This window comes from Letharia columbiana, assembly GCF_014066305.1.
Source record: "Letharia columbiana isolate WasteWater2 chromosome Unknown Sc0000022_s0, whole genome shotgun sequence".
In the NCBI taxonomy this organism is placed as follows: Eukaryota; Fungi; Ascomycota; class Lecanoromycetes; order Lecanorales; family Parmeliaceae; genus Letharia; species Letharia columbiana.
In genome coordinates this window covers 21,543-36,994 of record NW_023501063.1, presented here as the reverse complement: position 1 = coordinate 36,994, position 15,452 = coordinate 21,543, and the positions used below count along the sequence as shown (strand labels likewise).

At 22.0% G+C, this 15,452-nt stretch overlaps 1 protein-coding gene across 1 annotated transcript; it reads right to left on the bottom strand.

Annotated features, from left to right (window-relative positions):
- Positions 1-51: 51 nt before the first annotated feature.
- HO173_006945 (uncharacterized protein) lies at positions 52-900 on the bottom strand (the record flags this gene model as incomplete). Its single annotated transcript, XM_037308851.1, has 1 exon — positions 52-900. One exon carries the CDS (start codon positions 898-900, stop codon positions 52-54), a length of 849 nt encoding a protein of 282 aa, XP_037164115.1.
- Between the last annotated feature and the right edge of the window lie 14,552 nt (positions 901-15,452).

Genomic DNA, 15,452 nt, shown 5'->3' with positions numbered 1-15,452 from the left:
TAGTGAGAGGTGGAACGAGAGACTTCCCAGCGATGAGCTACTTTATCGCTATCAATTCGCAGACTGCGTATGCGATTTCATCGCATCAGACGTAGCGCCAGGTCTGAAGATGAAGCAAACTTCTTCATAAATTACTGACTCCCCCTCCCTCCCTGCCAGCACCATCGAGATGTTCTCTGCAGACGCGAACCCATGTCTTTCGTACAGCGACCCAGCATCAACAGTACTCTCTAGGTACGCGGGAACGTTATCTTGCTTGGACTGCCGGAGGCCCCATTGTAACAAGAGTGAAGCTGCACCACGACGCTCGTGTAGGGGGTCAGTCCCTATGAAGGTGAGGCCTAGAGTCGGGTGAGCAACCGATGATTGCGGTGACAAACAATTTGCGAGGAATGGAATTGGAGCAGATAGCCTCATCAAGAGAAAAATCTTCTGCCTTCCGATACTTCCTCCATACACAGGGAACTGCGAACCCAGCATCACGTAGATGGCATGAATATTGTAAACAAGCTTACGGTAACAAGCCCCCTCCCCCACCACCCTTTCCTTCGCACCCTCCACCACCCCAGTCCACCGATCCAACACCTCCAAATCCGTCCCCTCCGGCCACACCCACGGCGCCTCCACATACGTCTCCCCTTCCCGAACCGGCAGGCTCCATTTGGCGAAACTGACAACCTCACCGTTCCCACTCTCATCGTCTCTCACGACGAGCACGGCCGTCTTCGGATCTCTGATGTCGGCTAAGGCTTTTGCCGCGATGCAGACTTGGAGCCTTTCGCGGACGGTTGGGGTGGGAAATTGAGCGAGCAGCATGGCGTTGGTGCCGAAGGCGGCCATGTGGATGGCGGCGATGCGGGAGGCGTCGGATTGGGAAGCCGGGGACATGCGGAGAGGCATGGCGAGTGTGGTTGGTTTATGGCCGGTACTGTTTGGTCGTGAGGTCTATTCAATGAAAGTGGATAGGGGCGAATTACATTTTCATACCCCAAACTATGGGATTCTTACAAATTCATACCCCATCTTACATTTTCATACCCGATATGAATTTGTAAGATACCATTAACAGGGGTATGATTTTGTAAGATATTATTAATAGGGGTATGATTTTGTAAGTTGCCATCTATAGGGCGGGTTGGTGTTAGGAATTATTCCTTTGGGGGCCCTGCGGGGCCTCTTAGGGGTGTCTGCAGCGTGAAGTACAAATACCCCTATTTAACCCTTTAGCGGTAACTCGGGTTACTAACAATTGGGGGTAGGTAGCCTGGAACACCTCAAAATACCCTTCTAATGATTTACAGGTATAGGGATGTTGGTGGTATCTTACATTTTCATACCCCAAGAAATGGGAACTTATAAATTCATACCCCAAAGACTGGCAACTTACAAATTCATACCCCATTTTTTTGATAAGAGGTATGAAAATGTAAGATGGGGTATAAATTTATAAGAATCTTATAGTTTAGGGTATAAATTTGTAATTTGCTCGAGTGAATAGCTAGGGGCGAATTACATTTTTATATCTCAAATTATAAGATTCTTACAAATTCATACCTCATCTTACATTTTCATACTCTAATAGAGTATGAATTTATAAGATATTATTAATAGAGATATAATTTTATAAGATACTATTAATAGAAGTATAATTTTATAAGTTATCATCTATAGAGCGAGTTAATATTAGAATTTATTCCTTCGAAGGCCTCTATAAAGCCTCTTAGAGATGTCTATAGCGTGAAATATAAATATCTCTATTTAACTCTTTAGCGGTAAATCGAGTTACTAATAATTAAGGTGTATATATATATATAATTTCTATATCGAAGGAGCGCTTCTCTAGCTATATAAGTAAGAGTGAAATTATTTTTCTTTATTTAATCTTTTAGTTATATCCGATTTTTATATATAATATACTATCTAGAGTAATCTATACGCCTAATATATATAAAGATATAGAGAAAAGAGAAGAGAAGAAATAAGAAGAAATAGTATTAATTAAAGAGTTATCTTCGAGCTATATCTTTTTAATTCTATCTTATCTCGCTTTTATCGAAGTCTCTTATTTATATTATTTATCTTATTATTTTTTATTAAGTATTAATTAATTAATTAGCTTTTATATAATTACTCGAAGAGCGATATCTTAAATATTTTTCTTAAAGTAATTATCTTTATACTCTATAACTATTATAATATCGAGTAATAATATTTATAGAATATATTCTCTTTTAGAAGATTATTATTATATTATAATTATATTTTAATTATTATAATCGCTAGATTAATTATCTATATCTTTTATATTCTTAAATTTTATATCTAAATAGAATTATTATATTATTTTTTTATTTATAATATTTAATTTAATACTCGAATAATTTCTATCTCGTAAATAGACTTCTAAAAATCTATTTTAAGAATATCTTTTATATTAACTTCTTTAAATATATTATTATTATATCGTATAATAAGTATTAAATATATTCTTTTTTATATATTAATAATTATTATCTATAATATTATCTTAAAATAATAAATTATATATTCGCTCGAGAATAGATTAACTAGTTTCGTTAGAAAGTCTTTCGTAAGAGAATTTACGCTTATATCTATTATAAGAATATATTATTTCTTTAGATTCTTATCTTATATAAAGGCTATAGCTTCGAAACGAAGATATTTAAATTTAATTATTTATTATAAATTATCTAACTCTTCTAATAAAGCGATATAGTTATTATTATACTTCTTTAAAAAAGTATTTTATAAGTTTTTAATAGTATTATAGTTAGTTTTAGTCTTATCTTCTTAGCTATATTTAAAGCTATAGATAATTATCTTTAAATATAATAACGTTAATATATTCTATATTATATATAAAATATAGTATTTTTATATCTCTTTAAATATCTTAATCGCGATAATTATCGCTGAGAGTAGAAAGATATTATAAGATATTATAGACGAGATCGAGGATAATAAAATTTAATTTAATCGATTAGAGATTATATCTAAGATTTATTAATATAAATAAAGATTTAAAAGCTAGAAATTAAATATAATTTATATTAAAAGAAAGATAAAAGCTTTAAAGTTATATATAATCTCTTATTATAAATTATAATTATCGACTATTTTATTAATAGAGTAATTATTTTCCTAATAATCGCTAATAGCGAGAGTTCTATATATATACTCTTATCTATTAATTCTATAGATAAATATACTATAAGCTATCTATTCGAGAGAATAAGATTAAAAGAATAAGATTATATTACTATAGATAAATACTAAATTTATTATACTCTTTTATATTAATTTAAGATTTAATTAATCTTCTTAAGTTTAGAAGCTCTCTCTCTTATTATTATTCTTATAAAGAGAAATATCTTAGAGAAATAATAATATTAGTATTAAAAAGGCCCTATAATCTATACCCGGGTTTATATAATATATATCTTATTTTATAGAGTTAGAATCGAGATATTACTTTTACTCTACTATTTAAGACTATAATAGAATTATAAGATATTTACTTCTCTTTCTAAGATCCTCGAAAGTCTTATCTCTTATATCGTCTATTACTTTTAATATTATACTTATTCTATTAAACTTATATATTTATTATTTTATAGATTATAAAATTATTATATTTAATTATTAAGTTAAGAGAACTCTTCGCTATAACGCGTATTAAATTTTTAAATATAAAAAGATTAATTAATATAGTTAATATATTCTTAGCTTATTTAAAAGTATAATAATTATCTTTAAGCGAATTATAAAAGATATTATATTTAATCTCTAATAGTAAGAATAATAACTTCTAATAATAATATTTTATTATTATTAAAGAGCGATAATAGATAAAGATATTTCTTATAAAAGCTAACTTTTATAAGATTTCTAGAGTTCTCGAGATATCGCGTCTAGTATTTTTAATTAATATTATATCGAAAAGTAGAAAATAAATATAAAAAGATAAAGAAAATAATATTAATAATACTAATAAAACAGCCTATAAATAAGATAATTAAATATTATCTACTCGAGAGTATTAAAACGTATAAATCGAACTCTAATTTTACGGCTCCTTAGAAATATACTTTCGTCTATAATATTTATTAATATCTTAACTATAAATTATCTTTAATATTAAATTTCTTATTATAATATCTATATTTATTAAATTAAATTATAACTTTATTAAAGACTTTTAATATTTATATCTTTATTATAAATTTTATTATCTTTATTATAAGATTTAATTTAAATAAAATATTCTTAATATTAATTAATTAACTACTCTAAATAGCTTATTTATCTTTTATATATAGAGAATATATTATAAGAATATAATCTCGAATCTAGTTATCTTCTCTATAGTTATACTTAAATAAATTAATTATCTAATATATATAAAGAAGATTTTTAAGAGTTAACTTCTTAGTTTTTAGCTATATTACTATTAAGCTTATAACTTTCTTTACTTTTATATAAAAGACTATAACGCTATAATAGAATATAAAAATAAATTACTTAAGCTCGATATCTTAGATATATATCTTTTAGAGTATTTATTAATTATTATAAATTAGCTTTCTAATACGCTATTTAATCGCTAAGAGTAAATAAAACTCGTTCCCTTCGATATCTTTTTTCGATATTTATTTAGCGAGCTTATTCGCTATTTCGTTTTCTAAAATATTTTTATAAGCTATAATCTATCGTAGAGTAATAGATATATCTATCTCTTTAAACTTTACTAGCTTCTTTACTATTCTATTAAGAATATACTATTTTACTTATTCTCTAAGATTAATTATTAATTATATCGCTATTTAATTATCTATTTAGATAACTAAGCTCGAAGAAAAAATATTAATAATTATTTTATATATTATATTAATTTCTTTTAGCTCGTCTATATATATAATATAGTACTCGCTATTACTAAGATATTATACTTAAATATTAATAACTTAAGAGAGCGTAAGCGAAGGCTTCGATTTTATTTTCTATTTCGCTATCGTCTTTATATATATATAGCGAGATATAATTAATATTAATAATCTTATTATACTACTTAATAGCTTCCTCTCTATTCTTACTAATTATTATCTTTAATAGTTCTTATTATAAAGATATAATATAGGGGATATATTACTTTATCGGGTTTTACGCTTATTATTAATATATAATATCTTTAATTTATTTTAGAGAGCTTCTAAGCTTCGCTCTTTTATTAGCTAGCTTTTATTATTTATTTATATCTTATATAAATCTAATAATATTATAGTTAAGATAGATTTAGATTCTAATAATAATCTCTATAATAGCTTTTTCTAAGATGAGATTAATCGAGAATTAATAATATTCGATATTTAAGGCGACCCTTAAGATATTCTTCTACCCTTTTATAATAATATATATCGCTCTCTTCTATATAACTCGAAGTATCTTAAATATCTTTTATTTTTTACTCTTATATTCTATAGTTAATAATATATATTAGATTATATATTTAAATAATAATATAAATAGAATTATTTCTTAATAGAGTTTTTATAAATCTTTATAAGAAATACTTTAGATTAATCTCGTATAGTTTACTAGTTTATTAAATTTTATAATAGCTTTAACTTCGAGTAATTATATATAATTCTTTTATTCTAATTCTAAATTAAATATAAGTCTAAGAAGTCTTATTATCGCTTTAGGTTTTATAATATAAATACTTAAATCTAATAATACGTTAAAATCCTTATCTATTTACTTCTTTATTATTCTTATTATAATTAATTAGAAGTATATAAATTAATATTTATCTATCTCGAATTTCGATATATATATTATTATCTATTTCTAAATTTTAATATATATTATTCTTAGCGTCTTATAATTAGCTTAGATTATAAAACCTCTTATAAGTACGCTAATATTATTAATATATATAAGTATTAGATAGTCTTTCGCTTTATAAATATTTATAATATCTATATTATAGAATAGATAGAGAATAAAAGAAATTAGAAAGTCTTAAGAAATCTTTATCTTAACTTTATATCTAGATAACTCGCTTTTAAATATAGCGATAATTATTAATCTATTATTTAGAAAGTTTATAATCTACTTAATAGCTTTTTCGCTAATATCTCTTTTTCTTAAATTATAAATTAGTTAAAAATAAGAGATATTATTAAAAACGCTTTTAATATCTAATATTAATAGCGAAGCTATTTAATTATTCTTAGACTTTTAAACCTTATATATTTCTTTAAATATTATATAAATTATATTCTCGATTAATAATAATTTTCTTTTATCTATATACTCTTTAGAAAGTAATTAATATTTTTTTATTAAGTAGCTAATTCTTATAGCGATAATCTTTTTAAATCTCTTTTCTAATATATTAAAAAGAGTAATCGATTAATACGATTTAGATTAGATATAATTATTCTTATCGAGTTTTCTTAATATTATTATTTTTAAATAGCGAAAGTATTCTAGATAATACTCGAGATTGAAATATACGTTATAGATATAATCTATCTATTTCTCTATATATTTAAAAGCGAGTTATAGAACTCGAAAGATTAATTTATCTACTTCGATAGCTTTATTAAAATAACTTATAAATATTATTTATTAGACTTTTTATATTATAATTAATAAAAATTCTTTTAAGTCGAGATATTAATATCTTTATAAATTATCTAAGTTTATTTATCTCGCTTTAGAAAAGAAGATATTTTTTAAAAGCGTTATCTTTTTCTTAGCTTTAATAATGATAATATTATTAAATTTCGCGAGTTCTAATATAAAGAATATAATTCTAATTTATTCGCTCTTAATCTACTTATCTAATCTCTAAAATTTCTTATCGCTATTATATTTCTTTATATATTATCTTTAATCTTTTATTCTCTTACTTTTAATAAATCTTAATTTTATATTTTAAGCTATATTAAGCTTTCTTTTATTTCCTCTATTTCGAGTTTATTATTATCGCGACTTTAGTCTTCTAATCTTTAGAATAGTTTTCTTATTTTTTAAATTTATATTAAATTTAGACTTTATAATAATTAAGCTAATTAAGATAATATTTTATATTATTTTAATTAGAATCTTAATAAAATAATTTATCTATTTATCTAGATTTTCGATAATTATAATAAAGACGTTAATTAACGATAGTTTAAATTAAAGATTATTATAAAAAGTTATTTTATTAATCTTCTTTTAATTACGAATCTCTTTCGAAAATACTAGATATATATTTTTATCTAATTCTATAAGAATTACTTCGTAATTTAAGTTAAAATTTAATTTCTTTATAATATTATATTTAATTATAGCGTTAACTATATTTATTATAGCTAGAGTAAAATCTATAATAATTATCTCACTTCGCTTTTTTAGTTTAAAGATAAATATATCTTTTTATATTAATAAGTAAAGTTTAGCTTTACTAATAATATCTATTAATTATAAAATTTCTCGATATTAATATTTTCTAAGATTTATTTATAGAGAGTAGTATAAATTAAAATTATTTACGATTAAATACTTATTAATTATATTTCTTATAATCGCGATTTAAAGAGTATTATAAGAAATAATTTCTAAGTAATCTTAAATAGTTTTACTTCTATTTATATAAGAGTAGATCTTTTATCTTTAAGAGGATAATATATTATAAATATTATATATATAAAGAGTTTTTTAATCTAGCTTCTAAGACTTAAGCGTTATTATTATTAAATCTACGCTATATACTTAAAAGTATTACTTATTTTTAGAAATTCTAATACTAACGTAGATATATACTCTAATTAATTCTTCGCGATTCGAATAGTAGATATAAAAGTCTACTAAGATTAAATAAAATATCTATTTCTTTTTAAAGTTCTTTTAAAGTTCTTAAATAACTAAGATATCGTATCGAAATAGAATACGTTTCTAAAAGAGTAAGATTATAATATCTAATAATTTATCGATATTATACTATAATATTCTAAGTCGTAATTTTAATAGTTTTAATACTTATTATTTCGAATATATTCTTATTAAGAATTATTATAGAATAAGATATTTATAATATTTTCGCTAATACCGTTATTACTAGTATTACTATTTTTGTTATTTATAATTCTAAAGCTTTATATAATTCGATAATATACTTCTATAGAGATTTAACGACTTAATTTAATTTAAAAGAATTTTATATTAAATTCTCTTAATAACGCTATATAACTCTTTCTAGCCACTTCTTAAATAAGAGTTTTTTTATCTATTAATTTATTATAAAAAAGTAAATTCGAAGTCTTTTTATTAGATTTATTTATAAGAAATATCTAGTTTTCTTTATCTATAGCTTTCGTATTCCTTCTTAGCTACTTAAATAAATCTTTATATTATTAAAAAGTTAATATAAATAAATTCTCGAATAGAGTATTCTATCTTTAGAGATTTATAAGATTAAAGATTTTAATTTAGATCGATAGCGGCGTTTATACTATTATTTCGTTATTTCTCTTCTACTTTTTATAGCGATCTTTATTTAATAATATAAGTAGACTTTTTATTATATTTATTCTTTTTCTTATCTTTATTATCTACTATAACTTCTTTAAAGATAAAGAGATATTATTAAATATAAATAGAGGCGAGAAAATAATTACTTTTATAATCGCTGCGACTTTAATTATTATAATATTTAATTACGCCGTAATTTTTTATTAAAAGATCTTAATAAATATCTTAATCTAGATATCTAGAATCTCGATAAAAATCGATAATAACTCTATTATTTCGATATCTAGATAAGTCTATTAAGTAATAATTTTCTTTATTATTACCGCGATAAGAGCGATAACGACTTATTTAGATTTTCTAATCCTCTTTAGCTTAATTATATTTAACTCTATATTTTAAGATATAACTATATTATCGCTTAGATTTTAAAATTAATTAATATCTATCTATAATTAATTAAAGTTACTTTCGAGATAAAGAGCTTAAAGCTCTTATTTTCTTTTAATTATTTTTAAGATAATAATTTTATAATATAAATAGTTTAATTAAAACGCTTTATATTAACTTTTATAATTAATATATATAGACTTAAAGCCTAGTTTTTTAAGCTCCTCGCATATATAAGTATCGTATTTCTAAGCGTAATACGCGTAGATTAATTCTTTAGCTTTATATAAGAATATAATATATTTAAATTTTTAATAGCGAAAGTATCTAATAATCTTATTTTCTCGAATATACTTTTTATAATTATAATATATATTTTCTTTTAAAATTCTCTAGCTTAGATTATCTAACTAGACGATATTTATATAATAGAAATTTATAAATTTAATAATTATCGCTAAGACTTTAATTAATAGATTCTTAATTTTATTCTTATTTAGTTAATCTAAGTATCGAATTTCGATTTTTAAAATTTTATAGATATTTAATTCGAGAATAATTTTAATAAGACTTTTAATATCTCTCGAAAATTAATAAAGTTCGATAGAGATATTATAAATAATTATATTAAAAGTAGAAATTAAAATAAACGCGTTAATATTAAAATATATTATTTATTTCTTAGCTTTCTTAATATTTCTTAAGATTTTAATACTCTCTTAAATTTTTATTAGAAATTATAGATTTCTAGATTTAAGTTATTTAATAACTTCGATTTCGATAAATTTAAGTATTAGATAATATCTAAAATAGATTTCGATAAAATTCTATAGCTACTTAAAGATTTAGATTCGAAATCTCTAGACTATATCTTTATCTTTAATCTTAATAATAATCTAATAATCTTTTTTTTATTAAGTTTTAAGAATAAGACTAATTATAATAAGTATAATAATAATATACTTTAAGAAAATAGCGAGAAGGCGATTAAAAGGTCTTTTACTTATATATCTATTAAACCTTATATCTTAGAAATTACTATCTCTATAAAGTTTTTTATAATTATAAAATTGTCTTTAATACGCTTAATAAGCTATTCTAAGTATAGTATAACGACGAGTAATTCTTTATTATCTAGTTAATCGATTACTTTTATAATTATCGAAGAAATTATATAAAGTAAGATTTTAGCGATAATATAAGATATATTATCGCGTTTAAGATCGTTAGATTTATTCTTTAGATACTTAAAAATAATATTAGATATATTCTAAGTAAATAGAAGCTATTAATTAATAAAGAGGATCTTATAATTCTTAAGAACCTTTAACTATTTCGATTTACTATCTTTCGCTATAATAAATTATAAGAAAAAAAGCGAGTATAATAAAGATACCCAGGATCAATTAATTATAATAAATATATTTATTAAAGACTATTTAAATAGTAACTATCGGGGCTATTAAGATTATTAATAATAATAGCGTATAAGTGTGTATATGTATATATAATTCCTACTTCGAAGGGGCGCCCCTCTAGCTATATAGATAAGAGTGAGATTATTTTTCCTTACTCGATTTTTTAGTTATATTCGATTTTTATATATAATATATTATCTAGAGTAATCTATATATCTAATATATATAAAGATATAGAGAAAAGAGAAGAGAAGAAATAAGAAAATAGTGTTAATTAAAGAGTTATCTTCGGGCTATACCTCCTTAATTCTATCTTATTACTTTTATTAAAGTTTCTTATTTATATTATTTATTCTATTATCTTTTATTAAGTATTAATTAATCGATTAGCTTTTATAAAGTTACTTAAGAGACGATATCTTAAATATCTTTTTTAAAGTAATTATTTTTATACTTTATAACTATTATAATATCGAATAATAGCGCTTATAGAATATATTCTCTTTTAAAAAATCGTTATTATATTATAATTATACTTTAACTACTATAATCGCTAGATTAATTATTTATATCTTTTATATCCTTAGATTCTATATCTAAATAAAGTTATTATATTACTTCTCTATTTATAATATTTAATCTAATACTTAAATAATTTCTATCTCGCGAATAGGCTTCTAAAAATCTATTCTAAGAATATCTTCTATATCGACTTCTCTAAATATATTACTATTATATCGTATAATAAGTATTAAATATATTCTTTCTTATATATCGATAATTATTATCTATAATATCGCCTCGAAATAATAAGTTATATATTCGCTCGAGAATAGATTAATTAGCTTCGCTAGAAAGTCTTTTATAAAAAGATTTACGCTTATATTTATTATAAGAATATATTATCTCTTTAGATTCTTATCTTATATAAAGACTATAACTTCGAAGTAGAGATATTTAAATTTAATTATTCGCTATAAATTATCTAACTTCTCTAATAGAGCGATATAATTACTATTATACTTCTTTAAAAGAGTATTTTATAAGTCTTTAATAATATTATAATTAATCTCAATTTTATTTTCTTGACTATATTTAAAACTATAGATAATTATTTTTAAATATAATAATATTAATATATTCTATATTATATATAAAATATAGCGTTTTTATATTTCTTTAAATATCTCGATTATAATAGTTATCGTCGAGAGTAAGAAGATATTATAAGATATTATAAGCGAGATTAAGAATAATAAGACTTAACTTAATCGATTAGAGATTATATCTAAAATCTATTAATATAAATAAAGATTTATAAATTAAAAATTAAATATAATCTATATTAAAAAGAAGATAAAAACTTTAAGATTATATATAGTCTTTTATTATAGAATATAACTATTAACTATTTCGTTAATAAAATAATTATTTCTCTAATAATCGCCGATAGTAAGAGTTTTATATATATACTCTTATCTATTAATTCTATAAATAAATATACTATAAGCTATCTATTTAAGAAAATAAAATTAGAGAGATAAGATTATATTACTATAGATAAGTATTAAATTCGTTATACTCTTTTATATTAATTTAAGATTTAGCCGATCTTCTCGAGTTTAGAAGCTCTCTCTCTTATTATTATTCCCGCGAAGGAGATTATCTTAGAGAGATAATAATATTAATATTAAAAAGGCTTTATAGTCTATATCTAAATCTATATAATATATATCTTATTTTATAAAGTTAGAATTAAAATATTACTTTTATTTTATTATTCGAGACTATAATAAAATTATAAGATATTTATTTCTCTTTCTAAGATTCTCGAAAGTCTTATCTTTTATATCGTCTATTACTTTTAGTATTATACTTATTCTATTAAACTTATATATTTATTATTCTATAGATTACGAGGTTATTATATTTAACTATTAAGTTAAGAGAACTTTCTATTATAACGCGTATCGAGTTTTTAAGCGTAAGAAGATTAATCGATATAATTAATATATTCTCAGCTTACTTAGAGATATAATAATTATCTTTAAGCGGGTTATAGAAGACGCTATATTTAACCTCTAATAGTAAGAATAATAACTTCTAATAATAATATTCTATTATTATTAAAGGGCGATAATAAATAAAAATATTTCTTATAAAGGCTAACGCTTATAAGATTTCTAGAATTCTCGAGGCGTCGCGTTTAGTGCTTTCGATTAATATTATATCGAGAAATAGAAGATAAGTATAAAAAGAAAAGAAAATAATATTAATAATACTAATAAAATAGCTTATAAATAGGGCGACTAAATATTATCTACTCGAGGATATTAAAATATATAAATTAAATTCTAGTCTATAACTTCTTAGAAATATACTATTACCTTCATATTCTTTAATATATAAACTATAAATTATCTTAATATAGAAAATCTTAATATAATATTATATATTTATATTAGATCTTAATCTTACTAAAAACTTTTAGTATTTATATTCTTATTATAAATTTTATTATCTTTATTATTAGATTCGATTTAGATAAAATCTCTTTAATATTAATTAGCTAGCTACTTTAAGTAGCTAACCTATCTTTCTTAAATAAAAAATATATCTTAAGAATATAGTTTCGAGTCTAATTGCCTTTTTTATAGACGTACTTAAGTATATTAACTATTCGATATATATAAAGAAAATTCTTAAAAGCTATCTTTATTCGTAGCTATATTACTACTAAGCTTATAACCTTTTTTATTTCTATATAAAAATTTATAGTACTATAATATAATTTAAAAATATATTTTTTAAGCTCGATATCTCTTATATATATCTTTTAGAGTATCTTTCAATTTACGTTAATTAGTTTTTTAATATACTATTTAGCCGCCGAGAGTAGATAATATTAATTTCTATTAATATCTTATTACGATATTTATTTCGTAAGTTTATCTACTATTTTATTATCTGAAATATCTTTATAAGCGACGATTTAGCGTAGAGTAATTAATATATTTTTCTCTCTTAGCTTAACTAGCTTTTTTATAATTCTCTTAAAGATATATTATTCTAATTATCTCTATAAGTTCGCTATTAACTATATTATCGTCTAATTATTAATCTAGATAATAAGCGCTAGAAATATAATATCTATAGCGATCTCATAGACTATATTAATTTCTTTAAGTTTCTCGAAGTAGATAATATAATATTCGCTATTATCGAGGTATCGCGTTTAAGCTTTATCTATTTAAGAGAGCGTAAGCTAATATACCTATTTTATTATCGATATCGCTATCATCGATATATATATATAAAAAGTTATAATCTATACTTATAATCTTATTATATTCTTTAATAATCTTTTCTCTATTTTTATATATCTTAATACTTAATAATTTTTATTATAAAGGCGTAATATAGGGGACGCGTCTCTTTATATCACCTTATATCTATTATTCGTAAACTCTAAACTCTAACTATTCTAAAGAGCTCTTAAGCTTTACTCGTTTACTAGTTAATTTCTATAGTTCGTTTATAATTTAAATTAATTTAATAATATTATAGTTAAGATAGATCTAGATTCTAAGAGTAATCTTTATAATAGCTTTCTTTAGAGCTAAGTATATTAGAAGCTAATAATATTTAATGTTTAAAGTATCGCCTATAACATTTTTAAATTCTTCTAAAATAATATATATCGCCCTTTTTTATATAACTCTTAGTATTTTAAAGATTCTTTTTTTCTTAACTTTATATTTCATAGCTAGTAATATATATTATATAATATATTTAAATAATAGCGTAAATAAGATTATTTTTTAATAGAGCTTTCTTAAATCTTTATATAGAATTTCTTAAGCCGATCTCGCGTAGTTCGCTAATTCGTTTAACTTTATAATAGCTTTTACTTTTAGCGACTCAATATAATTCTTTTAAGTTAGTTCGAGGTCGAGTATAAGATCTAAAAGCTTTATTACTATATTAGAATTTAATCTTATAAATATCTAAGTCTAATTCCGCGTTTAAGTTATTATTCGACTATTTCTTTATTATTCTTATTATAATTAACTAGAAGTAAATAAGTTTATATTTATCTATCTCGAATTTCGAGATATATATTAATATCTATTATTAAATATTTATATAAATCTTCTTTAGTATTTTATAATTAGCTTAAGTTATAGAGCCTCTTATAAGTACGCTAATATCGTTAATATACATCGATATTAGATAATCTTTCTCTCTATATATATCGATAATATCGGCGTTATAGAATAGATAGAGGATAGAGAAGATAGGGGACTCTTAAGGGATTTCTATTTCTACTTCGTATTTAAAGAATTCGCTCTCGGGTATAGTGATAATTATAAATCTATTACTTAGAAAGCTATTAATTTATTTAATAGCTTTTTCGCTAATATCTTATTTTCGTAGGTTATAAATTAGTTAAAGAGTAAAAGACGTTATTAAAAATACTTTTAATATTTAATATTAGTAGTAATACAATCTAATTATTCTTAAACTTTTAGACTTTATATATCTCTTCTAGTATTATATAAATTACGTTCTCGATTAACGATAGCTTTCGCTCGCTTATATATTTCTTAGAGAAAAATTAATATTCCTCTACTAGATAACTAATTCTTATAATAATAATCTTTTTAAGTCTCTTTTCTAGTATATTAAGAAGAGTAATTAATTAATATAATTTAAATTAAATATAATTATTCTTATTAAGCTTTTATAGTATTACTATCTTTAAGTAATAAAAGTATTTTAAGTAATATTCTAGATTGATATATATATTATAAATATATTCTAAGCTATATTTCTATATATTTTAGAGCAAATTATAGAATTTAAAAGATTAGTTTATTCTCGCCTATGACTTTATTTAAGATAACTTATAAGTATTATCTATTAAATCTCTTAGATTATAATAATTAAAAATTTCTTTAATATAGAATAGTAATATTCTTCGAGGTTATTTAGTATAGTCTATTTTGTTTAAAAAAAAAGTATTTTTTAGAAATATTATCTTCTTCTTAACTTCGATTATAATAATATTATTTAATCTCTATTAATTCGAGAGTAAAAGAA